Here is a 13,890-nt window from a genome sequence, read left to right as displayed (position 1 = left end):
TCATTCTGTGAGACGGAAATGTCCCATTGTGTTGTTGAACGGTCTCCAGTAGGTTGGTGCTGATGAGCCGGACTGGGACGTGGAGGCAGTTTGAATCACAGACCTGGAAGGAGAACGAAATCAAATGCATTAAAATAACAGTATGTCACACTACAGAATCGACAATTCATAATGCGCATTTTCAGTTTGTTTCTGGATTCTGTTCACGAGCGCCTCCATTCGACTTACATTGAGTTCTTGTACTTTGTCCTGATGCCCTGCAGGGGGCGTGTGGCGGAGATGAGTTCCAGCTTGTACAGTTCATCGACACAATCTGCAATGTCCTCCACTGGGTATCCAGAGAACAGGTCCAGGTCTTCAGGCTGAAAGAGAGAAGAGTGAAGGTGAGTTCAGGGTGACTCCCATCTGGAGGATTGTGAATCCCATCATGCACCTGGAGCAACTTACCCAGTTCTCTCTGTTGACCCTGTAGTTGGCCATGAACAGAGCTGCAGCTGCCACTTTAGACGAGTCGTGTCGCACCAACAAGTTCACGTCCATGAGACTCAGGTCTGCCAGAAACTGAACCAGGAGGAAGAAACACAGGAGTCAGAACAAGACACTCAAATATGAGCAAAGAAGAAGACAGAGAAGTTGGACTCGCCACTGCCAGGTTCTGTGTGGTCTCACAAACAGGGTAGATGGACATGAAGATGTGAAGGAAGGTGTAGGACGTGGGGGCTGACAGAGTGAAGTCCAGGGTTTTGAGGAGACGCCACTCCATCTCTAGCAACTCTTTCTTCGTGTAGCTTCCATCTCGTGGGACAAACACCCGAGCCTCTGGGGGGTTCCTGCTCTGGTGCTTCCTAAAACCAGGACATATGAAACAGTGAGGACACTAGCATCAGGTCAGAGGTCAAGCGGACCCTCATCAAAGTTCTGCTGATACTCACGCAGCAATGAACAGAGCAGTCGTCCCGATGAGAGTCAGGTCCTGCAGGTTCACTGATCTGGAGTTGGAGAAGATCCGGTCCAAGTAGTTGATGGCGAGATGCAGGGTTTCTGTGTCAAGTTGGAGATCTACAACAACCCGGGTCAGCTTGTCTACTAAGTTAGACCTGAGGTCCTTGAGGATCTGGGGGAGGTGGTCCATGTAGCCCAGCTTTGGTCTGAACCGCTCCTGGTGATGGAGAAAAATCGGTTGTCTCAAAGAGTCTAAGGTGACATGTTTCAATTGCAGATGTTCTGACTCACCTCTGTGACCCTCAAGTTCCAGTAAATGTCCTCCACATATTCAGATTCACTATCGTCCTGAGAATCAGACTCATCTTGGTCCGACTCAGAAGTAGAAGAGTCTGCAGGAGAGAACAGTGACGAGGTGAACATCAAAGAGAGCTTCGACTCGGGTTATTTAGCTCCATTATCTTAAGCTCACTTGGACATGGTTCCAGCATGAACATCAGGTCTTCGTCATCAGATGACGACTCTTCTGTCTCCATGGAAAAGGTGTCTGGGCTCAGTTCGTCTCCAGATGGAGCCAAAACAACCTCAAAAGCCACTTCAAGTTGTTGGTCACTTTCATAGAGGAAGCAGTCGATCGGCAGATCGACCAGAGCTGGAATGTCTTCAGAATATTCAAACACCTGTTGGAGACATGATCATTAATATTCAACGTTCACAGATCTGGTGAAGATCCTCTCGGAGTCTTCTTCTACCTGCATGTCTCCGGTGAGCACCATGTGGGAGGTCTGGACACTGGCGCTTGAAAACATCTGCAAAGAGGAACAACTTGGTTCAGTTCACAAGAGTCAGTAGTTTCACTGTAGTTACAGTGTAACAAGCTTCATTGAAACTCACAATATCCAGCTGTTAAGTGACTTGAGAGGCCGTCGCTCTCTGGACCCAGCACCAAGTCAGTTGCTCAGGTGAGAGAGTTGCTCTTTACCTGATAGACCAGAAGTCTCACTTGAAGCAGGAGGAGTCTTCAGAGAAGAACTGGTGTGCTGGTCGAAGATGAGACGAATCTTCTGGTGTCTGGACTGAAGAGAAGATGCGAGGATCCACGCTGAGTGAATCTCGCCATCCATCGACACTCATTTATCCTTCAGGCCCGCAAACTTTTCAGCCAATCAGGAAGCAGGACCCGTTCATATGCAAATATATATTCAGAGATTGGTCGGTGATGTTCGACCCTCGGGGCGGGATAAATCAGTGAAAGAACATTTTTAACTTCAGGACAAATAAGTAAAGGTTAATATTAAATCGTATTGTTATTTTTATTGTTTTTGACGAAATTAATCGACAACGAGCATAGAAAAACATTTTCTACGTTCGACATCACGACACAACGTGGTGAAAAATACACAATGTGGTGATGATGTTTCTCTGGACATTTAAATATCATATTCTCTTAGAGGAACACCATTTTCACCCTAGAACGTTATTTTGTGTTGTATTTCTAATGTGCATCTAATGATGTGTCATGTTTCTGTGATTTTCTGCTCTGTATTCAATAGGGTTTTGATGAACCAGCACTTAACTCTCAGAAAAATCATAAAAATATCAAAACCAATCATAAATATATTTTTGAAGAACACTTCCTATTTAGGATTGTAGTTGCGGTCCGTTTCTAATGCCAAATATTTCCTTCCATTCAACAAACAAGAGCACGGCTTTCTTTCTGTCGAGTTACTTTTCGTTATTTCAGGAGTGAACGAGTTTCTCTCTTTGTCAAAATAAAGACTAAAAGAATAAGAAAAATTTACTTGAGTGGGCGCATGCGTTGATAGTTTTATTTAGACTTTATGGTTAGAGTAAAGAAGTGCAAACAACGTTTGAGAAAAAAAACATGGACCATAGAGTCGTATTCCATCGCAAAAAGGAAGCAGAGCGAATTTGGTCGTTTCATTTTCCACTTACGCTTGAGCTTCTTAATGTGATTAACAACCGATAAATAAAGCAAATTGTTCCCAGATTTATTTTTATAAATGGAGTCAGAAATATATGATGTATATTTAAAGGTGTCCTCGTGTCCTAACATACAAGATAGGAACATTAAATTGTACTTATGGTAGAGAGAACAGACAGAAATAAATTCACATCATATGCGCGTCACACTATTTTACACTGATATTTAGACGCACTGAATCGAACCGCTTTCACTTAAACTTCTTATCTTGTCGACACAAATGTGAATAGGACATTTCATCTTCATCACATATGAATGAGCCTCGTCATCTGTGGTTACAACTGAACCATCAGACCGCTGAGATGTGAATGGCCCGTCTCGATACACATGAACATGAGGATCGTTGTGAACCTGCGATGAAGGAATGTGCGGATCGCTGTCCTCACGACACTTGAACGTTTAAACCAACATCTACGAAAACGAAGCAAAGTGGATTGACCAGTGAGAAAACTGGTTCCACGAATGAGAGAAATGAAAAATAATGCTAACAGAACCTAAATATCGGATTGATTATACTGTGATGTTTTTATTCAACTTATTTGAGATTATCCGTATGTCATTGTTGATGCCATCACAGTGTAATTGAGACACGTCTTTTGGGAGTTATGTTTCAAAGCATTAGCTTCACTCATCATTCAGTTCACTATATGATTTTACCCTTTAAATGTAATTAAATTTAAGTATGTTTGAGAGCAAGGTTTCCAAAAAGTCATCTGAAAACAAGTTTTTTTTTTGTGCAGTGTTGCTTTAAATCACGACACCTTTGCTTTTCATAGGATGAAATCCACAAGGTGTTTGAACAGTCACTGCAGAGTATGTGAGAGGATTTGTGTAGGATTAAAAACGACAACTAAAAATCACGATGGACATTTTATTTTAAAATAAGTACACACAACAATTGTTGTTGCAAAAAATCTCATTTAGAATATAAAATAATAAAATATGTACAAAGAGCAAAAATATAATCCTCCTTTAAAAATGGGCTGCAGAAACAGTGACTCTTGTGTTCCACACAGGTGACGTTCTGCCAAAAGAAACACGTTTAAAAACAGTTGAACGTGAGTTCAGATCCAGTCCAGCTCGGTCAGAACACTGAGTTGTAGATCGATGCTGTGCAGACAGGTGAAGATGGTGAACAACACTGGACCACAGACCTGCAGGGAAAGAAGGGAAGAAACAGTTTGACTGGCAATAAATACATTTATTTACACCACCTTTATTGTGTCATGTCAGTTTTTTTTTTTTTTTATATTGATGCACAAATCCGATCAGTCATGAATTAAAAATAAATAACTTGTCCAGAGTAACTTACATTGACTTTGTGAACTTTGACCTGATGGCCTGTAGAGAGAGCTCTGAGTGAAGCAGCTCCAGCTTGTACATGGTTTCCATACACTCTGCGAGGTCCTCCAAGGAGTAACCAGAGAAGTTTTCCAGGTCTTCAGGCTGAAAGAGAAAAGAGTGAAGGTGAGTTAAGCGTGACTCCCATTGGAGGATTGTGAATCCCATCATGCACCTGGAGCAACTTACCCAGTTCTCTCTGTTGACTCTGTAGTTGGCCATGAACAGAGCTGCAGCTGCCACTTTAGACGAGTCGTGTCGCACCAACAAGTTCACGTCCATCAGACTCAAGTCTGCCAGAAACTGAACCAGGAGGAAGAAACACAGGAGTCAGAAGAAGACACTCAAATGTGAGCAGAGAAGAAGACAGAGAAGTTGGACTCACCACCGCCAGGTTCTGTGTGGTCTCACAAACAGGGTAGATGGACATGAAGATGTGAAGGAAGGTGTAGGACGTGGGGGCTGACAGAGTGAAGTCCAGGGTTTTGAGGAGACGCCACTCCATCTCTAGCAACTCTTTCTTCGTGTAGCTTCCATCTCGTGGGACAAACACCTGAGCCTCCGGGGGGTTCCTGCTCTGGTGCTTCCTAAAACCAGGACACATGAAACAGTGAGGACACTAGCATCAGGTCAGAGGTCAAGTGGACCTCCATCAAAGTTCTGCTGATACTTACGTAGCAATGAACAGAGCAGTCGTCCCGATCAGAGTCAGGTCCTGTAGTTTCACTGATCTGGATTTGGAGAAGATCCGGTCCAAGTAGTTGATGGTCAGATGCAGAGTCTCTGTGTCGAGCCCGAGGTCTGTGGTGATGTGGAGATATAAATTGTGGAGCCAGTCCACTGTGAAGGGCCTGATGTTCTCCAAGGTCTGTGGGTGATGGTCCATGTAGCCTGGCTTTGGTCTGAACCGCTCCTGATGGGAAGAAAGGAGAAGTCACACATGTTGTCTCAAAGATTCACAAGCTCAGATCAGATTCAGACCTGACTCACCTCTGTGGCCCTCAAATTCCAGTAAATGTCCTCCACATATTCAGATGCAGAAAACAAGTCTTCCTGAGACACTGGCTCGTCCTGGTCCGACTCTGAAGAGTTCTGGCTAGAATCTGCAGGAGAGAACCATGATGAGGTCAACATCAAGGAGAGATTCAACTCAAGTTATTCTGTTGCATTATCTCAAACTCACCTGGACTGGGCTCCAACATGGACCACTGATCTTCATCCACTGATGGAGAATCTTCTGTCTCCATGAAAACAATGTCTGGGCTCACTTCCTCTCCTGACATATCCAGAATCACTTCACAAGCCACTTGGAGCTGCTGACCAGAGAAGAAGTGGAGGTCTCCTGAGGGTGTCATGTCGAAGGTCTGGACCTCTGGGTGGACACTTGATGTCTGAAGATGATGATGAGGAGTCTCTCCCAGAGCTGGAAAACTCTTCCACGGGGTGCAGCTGGTCTGGAAGTTCAGAAGAAGAATCTGCTGCTGTCCTGACTGGAGAATATGAGCAAAGATCCCAGAGTGAATCTTGAGAGACGTTTCCGTCCATTTATGCTGGAGAGCGCCAACTCGGCAGCCAATCAGGACGCGGGAAACTTTCCCCGCCCATGTCACATGTAAATGAGCTGATCCAGTGACGTCACCAGAGAGCGGAGCGATTGTCAGCGAAGTCAAGTTTGACAAAGTTTTTCAAGTTTTAAAAGTAAAATACGAGGCAAATGAGCTTCAGATTCACTCCAGATTTCGTAATGTTCAAGTGAAACAGTTTTCCTCTCGGAAACTCTGATTTTGTAAAAGTAAATCCAACTTGTCACTGATAACGTCCCTGATCTCTTAAACAACACTTGAACTTTAAATGTAGTTTTTTTTCGGGCAACAAGATGTGCTTCATCGAAAATCGCTTTTAGCATTGTGTTATATTTATTGCAGTTATCGGCGGAATTTCAGAGATAAACATAAAATAACGTTAATGAATTAATTCACCATAAAATCGAAAATGAAATCTAGGTAATTGGGTAATTTAATTAGATCTCTAAAACAACTGTTGAACTTTAAATGCAGTTTCTTTGGACAACAAGATGTGCTTCATATAAAATTCGCCTTTCGCTTTGTGCTATATTTAATGCTGTTATCGGCGGAATTTCAGACAAAAACTTTTAATTTAGTTTTAGTTCAATTTATATCTCGTAATCACAAATTATATAGTCCCTTTTTCTAATATATTTTTAACGTATATTTATGATGTAATGTGACATGGGTATACATAATCTTGCATTCCATCATATAATGCCCAAAATAAATATTGAAACCTTTCGACACAACCGATGTGTATGTTTACACAGTTTTCATGGATCATTCTCTTTCACATTGGTCGCTGAACTCAATGGCTCGAGACAGTTTTACTGAAACTTCTGATCATGTTGAAACACATATGAATAGAACATTTAATCTCCGTCACATACCAGAGAGACTCATGATCGTGAGATTAGAAGTGAACAATCAGACCACTGAGGTGTGAATGCTCCGTCCATCCTCCAGACTCATGAGAATTGGGATCAATTTGCACCTGCGTTGAAAGAAATTGTGCTCGATCACTGTACAATTAACACATTTAAAGAGCGATTAAAAACACAGCAAAGTGGACGGTGTTGGGAGAAAACCGTTGACAACATACGCATGAATGAAATTGTTGCAGCGCTTTTTCAGAGACTCGGTGTTTCTATTTCATTTTATCGAAAACAAATATTTCCTCCGGTTTAAAGTTATTCGATTAGCATTTCTGTAACACGGTGAAGGAATAATTCAATCATATTTACATAGCAGCGTAATCACAATGAATTCCGGTTTTCTCTGAAAGTGGTGACACATTAAAAAAATATGTTGAAAGATACAGAGATGATTCTTGAAAAAGTGCAATTTTCTACTTGAAAAAATTCTGCCTGAAATATCAAACTCATTCTCTGAAAAAATAAAATTCATGATCGAAGAAATGTTCCAGAAAACCAACTACAAAATATTTAAATAAAATGAGGGAGAACTTCCCATTCACAATGTCTGACTGAAGACGAAAATATCCGAAATATTCACCAAACCTGTTTGTAATGTCTTATAATAATGGGACAAATGCTGTTTATTACGGCTGTATTTTTTGTTGCATTAAGAAGGGTGAATATGCGCGAAAGAGAACGCATTTTGTATGGATCAACTTTCTTTCTTTCTTTTTTGTCTTTTCTTTTTTTTTTAGGATTCTTCGGATGAATATGTATGAGACAGATTTTCAGCCGGACACAATTTTATTTTAGTTCTTTCATTTGCTCATATTACATTTCAGTCACGAATATCTTACACAATAACTTCATATAAATGTTCATTTAGTCAGTACCTTGACCTGGAAACTTCAATGTAATGACCGTTTAAAATCCAGTTCAATCTTTTTGTGAGCTAAATTAAATAATAAAATTCCAAGTGTCTGGATTAGGTCTCAGTATTGTTGACTTAAATGATCATAATAAAGGCAAATGGAAAGACCAAAATCCCCCCAGAAAAACACGCATGCTATGCTCCCAACAGACTTTATTGAGAAAGTCAGTTCATACATTGGAGTTGTTGGTGAGGATCAAAACCAACAAACATCATTTAATTCACCTCAGTTTTTATACAAAATAGTAAAATATCAGGAAATACATTTGATTGTTTTGGGAAAAGGGCAGATAAAATATCAATATATCACATTTAAAGGGCTTAAAATTAATCATACATGATTATTTAAAAAGTGTCTTCAGTTTCTATTGTAGTGTTACAGGTTTCCATTTCACTGACACGTCTTCATGACTTCACGAATGGAGTCCATCGTGACGGTCAATCTTCATTCTGTGAGACGGAAATGTCCCATTGTGTTGTTGAACGGTCTCCAGTAGGTTGGTGCTGATGAGCCGGACTGGGACGTGGAGGCAGTTTGAATCACAGACCTGGAAGGAGAACGAAATCAAATGCATTAAAATAACAGTATGTCACACTACAGAATCGACAATTCATAATGCGCATTTTCAGTTTGTTTCTGGATTCTGTTCACGAGCGCCTCCATTCGACTTACATTGAGTTCTTGTACTTTGTCCTGATGCCCTGCAGGGGGCGTGTGGCGGAGATGAGTTCCAGCTTGTACAGTTCATCGACACAATCTGCAATGTCCTCCACTGGGTATCCAGAGAACAGGTCCAGGTCTTCAGGCTGAAAGAGAGAAGAGTGAAGGTGAGTTCAGGGTGACTCCCATCTGGAGGATTGTGAATCCCATCATGCACCTGGAGCAACTTACCCAGTTCTCTCTGTTGACCCTGTAGTTGGCCATGAACAGAGCTGCAGCTGCCACTTTAGACGAGTCGTGTCGCACCAACAAGTTCACGTCCATGAGACTCAGGTCTGCCAGAAACTGAACCAGGAGGAAGAAACACAGGAGTCAGAACAAGACACTCAAATATGAGCAAAGAAGAAGACAGAGAAGTTGGACTCGCCACTGCCAGGTTCTGTGTGGTCTCACAAACAGGGTAGATGGACATGAAGATGTGAAGGAAGGTGTAGGACGTGGGGGCTGACAGAGTGAAGTCCAGGGTTTTGAGGAGACGCCACTCCATCTCTAGCAACTCTTTCTTCGTGTAGCTTCCATCTCGTGGGACAAACACCCGAGCCTCTGGGGGGTTCCTGCTCTGGTGCTTCCTAAAACCAGGACATATGAAACAGTGAGGACACTAGCATCAGGTCAGAGGTCAAGCGGACCCTCATCAAAGTTCTGCTGATACTCACGCAGCAATGAACAGAGCAGTCGTCCCGATGAGAGTCAGGTCCTGCAGGTTCACTGATCTGGAGTTGGAGAAGATCCGGTCCAAGTAGTTGATGGCGAGATGCAGGGTTTCTGTGTCAAGTTGGAGATCTACAACAACCCGGGTCAGCTTGTCTACTAAGTTAGACCTGAGGTCCTTGAGGATCTGGGGGAGGTGGTCCATGTAGCCCAGCTTTGGTCTGAACCGCTCCTGGTGATGGAGAAAAATCGGTTGTCTCAAAGAGTCTAAGGTGACATGTTTCAATTGCAGATGTTCTGACTCACCTCTGTGACCCTCAAGTTCCAGTAAATGTCCTCCACATATTCAGATTCACTATCGTCCTGAGAATCAGACTCATCTTGGTCCGACTCAGAAGTAGAAGAGTCTGCAGGAGAGAACAGTGACGAGGTGAACATCAAAGAGAGCTTCGACTCGGGTTATTTAGCTCCATTATCTTAAGCTCACTTGGACATGGTTCCAGCATGAACATCAGGTCTTCGTCATCAGATGACGACTCTTCTGTCTCCATGGAAAAGGTGTCTGGGCTCAGTTCGTCTCCAGATGGAGCCAAAACAACCTCAAAAGCCACTTCAAGTTGTTGGTCACTTTCATAGAGGAAGCAGTCGATCGGCAGATCGACCAGAGCTGGAATGTCTTCAGAATATTCAAACACCTGTTGGAGACATGATCATTAATATTCAACGTTCACAGATCTGGTGAAGATCCTCTCGGAGTCTTCTTCTACCTGCATGTCTCCGGTGAGCACCATGTGGGAGGTCTGGACACTGGCGCTTGAAAACATCTGCAAAGAGGAACAACTTGGTTCAGTTCACAAGAGTCAGTAGTTTCACTGTAGTTACAGTGTAACAAGCTTCATTGAAACTCACAATATCCAGCTGTTAAGTGACTTGAGAGGCCGTCGCTCTCTGGACCCAGCACCAAGTCAGTTGCTCAGGTGAGAGAGTTGCTCTTTACCTGATAGACCAGAAGTCTCACTTGAAGCAGGAGGAGTCTTCAGAGAAGAACTGGTGTGCTGGTCGAAGATGAGACGAATCTTCTGGTGTCTGGACTGAAGAGAAGATGCGAGGATCCACGCTGAGTGAATCTCGCCATCCATCGACACTCATTTATCCTTCAGGCCCGCAAACTTTTCAGCCAATCAGGAAGCAGGACCCGTTCATATGCAAATATATATTCAGAGATTGGTCGGTGATGTTCGACCCTCGGGGCGGGATAAATCAGTGAAAGAACATTTTTAACTTCAGGACAAATAAGTAAAGGTTAATATTAAATCGTATTGTTATTTTTATTGTTTTTGACGAAATTAATCGACAACGAGCATAGAAAAACATTTTCTACGTTCGACATCACGACACAACGTGGTGAAAAATACACAATGTGGTGATGATGTTTCTCTGGACATTTAAATATCATATTCTCTTAGAGGAACACCATTTTCACCCTAGAACGTTATTTTGTGTTGTATTTCTAATGTGCATCTAATGATGTGTCATGTTTCTGTGATTTTCTGCTCTGTATTCAATAGGGTTTTGATGAACCAGCACTTAACTCTCAGAAAAATCATAAAAATATCAAAACCAATCATAAATATATTTTTGAAGAACACTTCCTATTTAGGATTGTAGTTGCGGTCCGTTTCTAATGCCAAATATTTCCTTCCATTCAACAAACAAGAGCACGGCTTTCTTTCTGTCGAGTTACTTTTCGTTATTTCAGGAGTGAACGAGTTTCTCTCTTTGTCAAAATAAAGACTAAAAGAATAAGAAAAATTTACTTGAGTGGGCGCATGCGTTGATAGTTTTATTTAGACTTTATGGTTAGAGTAAAGAAGTGCAAACAACGTTTGAGAAAAAAAACATGGACCATAGAGTCGTATTCCATCGCAAAAAGGAAGCAGAGCGAATTTGGTCGTTTCATTTTCCACTTACGCTTGAGCTTCTTAATGTGATTAACAACCGATAAATAAAGCAAATTGTTCCCAGATTTATTTTTATAAATGGAGTCAGAAATATATGATGTATATTTAAAGGTGTCCTCGTGTCCTAACATACAAGATAGGAACATTAAATTGTACTTATGGTAGAGAGAACAGACAGAAATAAATTCACATCATATGCGCGTCACACTATTTTACACTGATATTTAGACGCACTGAATCGAACCGCTTTCACTTAAACTTCTTATCTTGTCGACACAAATGTGAATAGGACATTTCATCTTCATCACATATGAATGAGCCTCGTCATCTGTGGTTACAACTGAACCATCAGACCGCTGAGATGTGAATGGCCCGTCTCGATACACATGAACATGAGGATCGTTGTGAACCTGCGATGAAGGAATGTGCGGATCGCTGTCCTCACGACACTTGAACGTTTAAACCAACATCTACGAAAACGAAGCAAAGTGGATTGACCAGTGAGAAAACTGGTTCCACGAATGAGAGAAATGAAAAATAATGCTAACAGAACCTAAATATCGGATTGATTATACTGTGATGTTTTTATTCAACTTATTTGAGATTATCCGTATGTCATTGTTGATGCCATCACAGTGTAATTGAGACACGTCTTTTGGGAGTTATGTTTCAAAGCATTAGCTTCACTCATCATTCAGTTCACTATATGATTTTACCCTTTAAATGTAATTAAATTTAAGTATGTTTGAGAGCAAGGTTTCCAAAAAGTCATCTGAAAACAAGTTTTTTTTTTGTGCAGTGTTGCTTTAAATCACGACACCTTTGCTTTTCATAGGATGAAATCCACAAGGTGTTTGAACAGTCACTGCAGAGTATGTGAGAGGATTTGTGTAGGATTAAAAACGACAACTAAAAATCACGATGGACATTTTATTTTAAAATAAGTACACACAACAATTGTTGTTGCAAAAAATCTCATTTAGAATATAAAATAATAAAATATGTACAAAGAGCAAAAATATAATCCTCCTTTAAAAATGGGCTGCAGAAACAGTGACTCTTGTGTTCCACACAGGTGACGTTCTGCCAAAAGAAACACGTTTAAAAACAGTTGAACGTGAGTTCAGATCCAGTCCAGCTCGGTCAGAACACTGAGTTGTAGATCGATGCTGTGCAGACAGGTGAAGATGGTGAACAACACTGGACCACAGACCTGCAGGGAAAGAAGGGAAGAAACAGTTTGACTGGCAATAAATACATTTATTTACACCACCTTTATTGTGTCATGTCAGTTTTTTTTTTTTTTTATATTGATGCACAAATCCGATCAGTCATGAATTAAAAATAAATAACTTGTCCAGAGTAACTTACATTGACTTTGTGAACTTTGACCTGATGGCCTGTAGAGAGAGCTCTGAGTGAAGCAGCTCCAGCTTGTACATGGTTTCCATACACTCTGCGAGGTCCTCCAAGGAGTAACCAGAGAAGTTTTCCAGGTCTTCAGGCTGAAAGAGAAAAGAGTGAAGGTGAGTTAAGCGTGACTCCCATTGGAGGATTGTGAATCCCATCATGCACCTGGAGCAACTTACCCAGTTCTCTCTGTTGACTCTGTAGTTGGCCATGAACAGAGCTGCAGCTGCCACTTTAGACGAGTCGTGTCGCACCAACAAGTTCACGTCCATCAGACTCAAGTCTGCCAGAAACTGAACCAGGAGGAAGAAACACAGGAGTCAGAAGAAGACACTCAAATGTGAGCAGAGAAGAAGACAGAGAAGTTGGACTCACCACCGCCAGGTTCTGTGTGGTCTCACAAACAGGGTAGATGGACATGAAGATGTGAAGGAAGGTGTAGGACGTGGGGGCTGACAGAGTGAAGTCCAGGGTTTTGAGGAGACGCCACTCCATCTCTAGCAACTCTTTCTTCGTGTAGCTTCCATCTCGTGGGACAAACACCTGAGCCTCCGGGGGGTTCCTGCTCTGGTGCTTCCTAAAACCAGGACACATGAAACAGTGAGGACACTAGCATCAGGTCAGAGGTCAAGTGGACCTCCATCAAAGTTCTGCTGATACTTACGTAGCAATGAACAGAGCAGTCGTCCCGATCAGAGTCAGGTCCTGTAGTTTCACTGATCTGGATTTGGAGAAGATCCGGTCCAAGTAGTTGATGGTCAGATGCAGAGTCTCTGTGTCGAGCCCGAGGTCTGTGGTGATTCGGGTCAGCCAGTCCACTGTGAAGGGCCTGATGTTCTCCAAGGTCTGTGGGTGATGGTCCATGTAGCCTGGCTTTGGTCTGAACCGCTCCTGATGGGAAGAAAGGAGAAGTCACACATGTTGTCTCAAAGATTCACAAGCTCAGATCAGATTCAGACCTGACTCACCTCTGTGGCCCTCAAATTCCAGTAAATGTCCTCCACATATTCAGATGCAGAAAACAAGTCTTCCTGAGACACTGGCTCGTCCTGGTCCGACTCTGAAGAGTTCTGGCTAGAATCTGCAGGAGAGAACCATGATGAGGTCAACATCAAGGAGAGATTCAACTCAAGTTATTCTGTTGCATTATCTCAAACTCACCTGGACTGGGCTCCAACATGGACCACTGATCTTCATCCACTGATGGAGAATCTTCTGTCTCCATGAAAACAATGTCTGGGCTCACTTCCTCTCCTGACATATCCAGAATCACTTCACAAGCCACTTGGAGCTGCTGACCAGAGAAGAAGTGGAGGTCTCCTGAGGGTGTCATGTCGAAGGTCTGGACCTCTGGGTGGACACTTGATGTCTGAAGATGATGATGAGGAGTCTCTCCCAGAGCTGGAAAACTCTTCCACGGGGTGCAGCTGGTCTGGAAGTTCA

General features: G+C 42.4%; 5 protein-coding genes across 5 annotated transcripts; all 5 read right to left on the bottom strand.

The window, feature by feature from the left end:
• Positions 1–1,718, bottom strand: LOC128763127 (cyclin-A1-like). Its single transcript, XM_053871985.1, has 8 exons — positions 1,695–1,718; positions 1,415–1,622; positions 1,234–1,334; positions 933–1,159; positions 674–845; positions 448–561; positions 229–362; positions 1–103 (listed from the first exon to the last, which is right to left on the bottom strand). Exons 1-8 carry the CDS (start codon positions 1,716–1,718, stop codon positions 1–3), a joined length of 1,083 nt encoding a protein of 360 aa, XP_053727960.1.
• Positions 1,719–3,868: 2,150 nt separating this feature from the next.
• On the bottom strand, positions 3,869–4,823 carry LOC128752679 (cyclin-A1-like). Its single transcript, XM_053854144.1, has 4 exons — positions 4,674–4,823; positions 4,478–4,591; positions 4,260–4,393; positions 3,869–4,101 (listed from the first exon to the last, which is right to left on the bottom strand). The coding sequence occupies exons 1-4, from the start codon at positions 4,791–4,793 to the stop codon at positions 4,032–4,034; spliced, it is 438 nt and encodes a 145-aa protein (XP_053710119.1). The 5' UTR covers positions 4,794–4,823; the 3' UTR covers positions 3,869–4,031.
• A 3,326-nt stretch (positions 4,824–8,149) lies between these two features.
• Positions 8,150–9,867, bottom strand: LOC128763072 (cyclin-A1-like). The gene is made up of 8 exons (XM_053871859.1): positions 9,844–9,867; positions 9,564–9,771; positions 9,383–9,483; positions 9,082–9,308; positions 8,823–8,994; positions 8,597–8,710; positions 8,378–8,511; positions 8,150–8,252 (listed from the first exon to the last, which is right to left on the bottom strand). The coding sequence occupies exons 1-8, from the start codon at positions 9,865–9,867 to the stop codon at positions 8,150–8,152; spliced, it is 1,083 nt and encodes a 360-aa protein (XP_053727834.1).
• Positions 9,868–12,017: 2,150 nt separating this feature from the next.
• On the bottom strand, positions 12,018–12,972 carry LOC128752683 (cyclin-A1-like). Its single transcript, XM_053854148.1, has 4 exons — positions 12,823–12,972; positions 12,627–12,740; positions 12,409–12,542; positions 12,018–12,250 (listed from the first exon to the last, which is right to left on the bottom strand). Exons 1-4 carry the CDS (start codon positions 12,940–12,942, stop codon positions 12,181–12,183), a joined length of 438 nt encoding a protein of 145 aa, XP_053710123.1. The 5' UTR covers positions 12,943–12,972; the 3' UTR covers positions 12,018–12,180.
• A 135-nt stretch (positions 12,973–13,107) lies between these two features.
• Positions 13,108–13,780, bottom strand: LOC128763006 (G2/mitotic-specific cyclin-A-like). Its single transcript, XM_053871735.1, has 3 exons — positions 13,609–13,780; positions 13,416–13,528; positions 13,108–13,338 (listed from the first exon to the last, which is right to left on the bottom strand). Exons 1-3 carry the CDS (start codon positions 13,778–13,780, stop codon positions 13,108–13,110), a joined length of 516 nt encoding a protein of 171 aa, XP_053727710.1.
• Positions 13,781–13,890: the final 110 nt, after the last annotated feature.

Source organism: Synchiropus splendidus, chromosome 1 (genome assembly GCF_027744825.2).
Source record: "Synchiropus splendidus isolate RoL2022-P1 chromosome 1, RoL_Sspl_1.0, whole genome shotgun sequence".
Lineage (NCBI taxonomy): Eukaryota > Metazoa > Chordata > Actinopteri > Syngnathiformes > Callionymidae > Synchiropus > Synchiropus splendidus.
The sequence above is the reverse complement of the archived record's forward strand: the minus strand, read 5'-3'. Positions and strand labels throughout refer to the sequence as shown.

What these genes read in the sequence shown, in the direction of transcription:
- LOC128763127 (XM_053871985.1), bottom strand. Translation starts at nt 1,718, where the DNA reads ATGGTGCTCACCGGAGACATGCAG. An exon ending in GGAACTTGAGGGTCACAGAG is followed by an intron (nt 1,160 to 1,233) that starts GTGAGTCAGAAC and finishes CTCCATCACCAG; the next exon opens with GAGCGGTTCAGACCAAAGCT. An exon ending in ACAAAGTACAAGAACTCAAT is followed by an intron (nt 104 to 228) that starts GTAAGTCGAATG and finishes TTCTCCTTCCAG; the next exon opens with GTCTGTGATTCAAACTGCCT.
- LOC128763072 (XM_053871859.1), bottom strand. Translation starts at nt 9,867, where the DNA reads ATGGTGCTCACCGGAGACATGCAG. An exon ending in GGAACTTGAGGGTCACAGAG is followed by an intron (nt 9,309 to 9,382) that starts GTGAGTCAGAAC and finishes CTCCATCACCAG; the next exon opens with GAGCGGTTCAGACCAAAGCT. An exon ending in ACTGCTCTGTTCATTGCTGC is followed by an intron (nt 8,995 to 9,081) that starts GTGAGTATCAGC and finishes TCCTGGTTTTAG; the next exon opens with GAAGCACCAGAGCAGGAACC.
- LOC128763006 (XM_053871735.1), bottom strand. Translation starts at nt 13,780, where the DNA reads ATGACACCCTCAGGAGACCTCCACTTCTTCTCTGGTCAGCAGCTCCAA. An exon ending in CATGTTGGAGCCCAGTCCAG is followed by an intron (nt 13,529 to 13,608) that starts GTGAGTTTGAGA and finishes TCTCTCCTGCAG; the next exon opens with ATTCTAGCCAGAACTCTTCA. An exon ending in GGAATTTGAGGGCCACAGAG is followed by an intron (nt 13,339 to 13,415) that starts GTGAGTCAGGTC and finishes TCTTCCCATCAG; the next exon opens with GAGCGGTTCAGACCAAAGCC.
- LOC128752679 (XM_053854144.1), bottom strand. Translation starts at nt 4,793, where the DNA reads ATGGAGTGGCGTCTCCTCAAAACCCTGGACTTCACTCTGTCAGCCCCC. An exon ending in CCACACAGAACCTGGCGGTG is followed by an intron (nt 4,592 to 4,673) that starts GTGAGTCCAACT and finishes CTCCTGGTTCAG; the next exon opens with TTTCTGGCAGACTTGAGTCT. An exon ending in TCAAAGTTCACAAAGTCAAT is followed by an intron (nt 4,102 to 4,259) that starts GTAAGTTACTCT and finishes CTTTCCCTGCAG; the next exon opens with GTCTGTGGTCCAGTGTTGTT.
- LOC128752683 (XM_053854148.1), bottom strand. Translation starts at nt 12,942, where the DNA reads ATGGAGTGGCGTCTCCTCAAAACCCTGGACTTCACTCTGTCAGCCCCC. An exon ending in CCACACAGAACCTGGCGGTG is followed by an intron (nt 12,741 to 12,822) that starts GTGAGTCCAACT and finishes CTCCTGGTTCAG; the next exon opens with TTTCTGGCAGACTTGAGTCT. An exon ending in TCAAAGTTCACAAAGTCAAT is followed by an intron (nt 12,251 to 12,408) that starts GTAAGTTACTCT and finishes CTTTCCCTGCAG; the next exon opens with GTCTGTGGTCCAGTGTTGTT.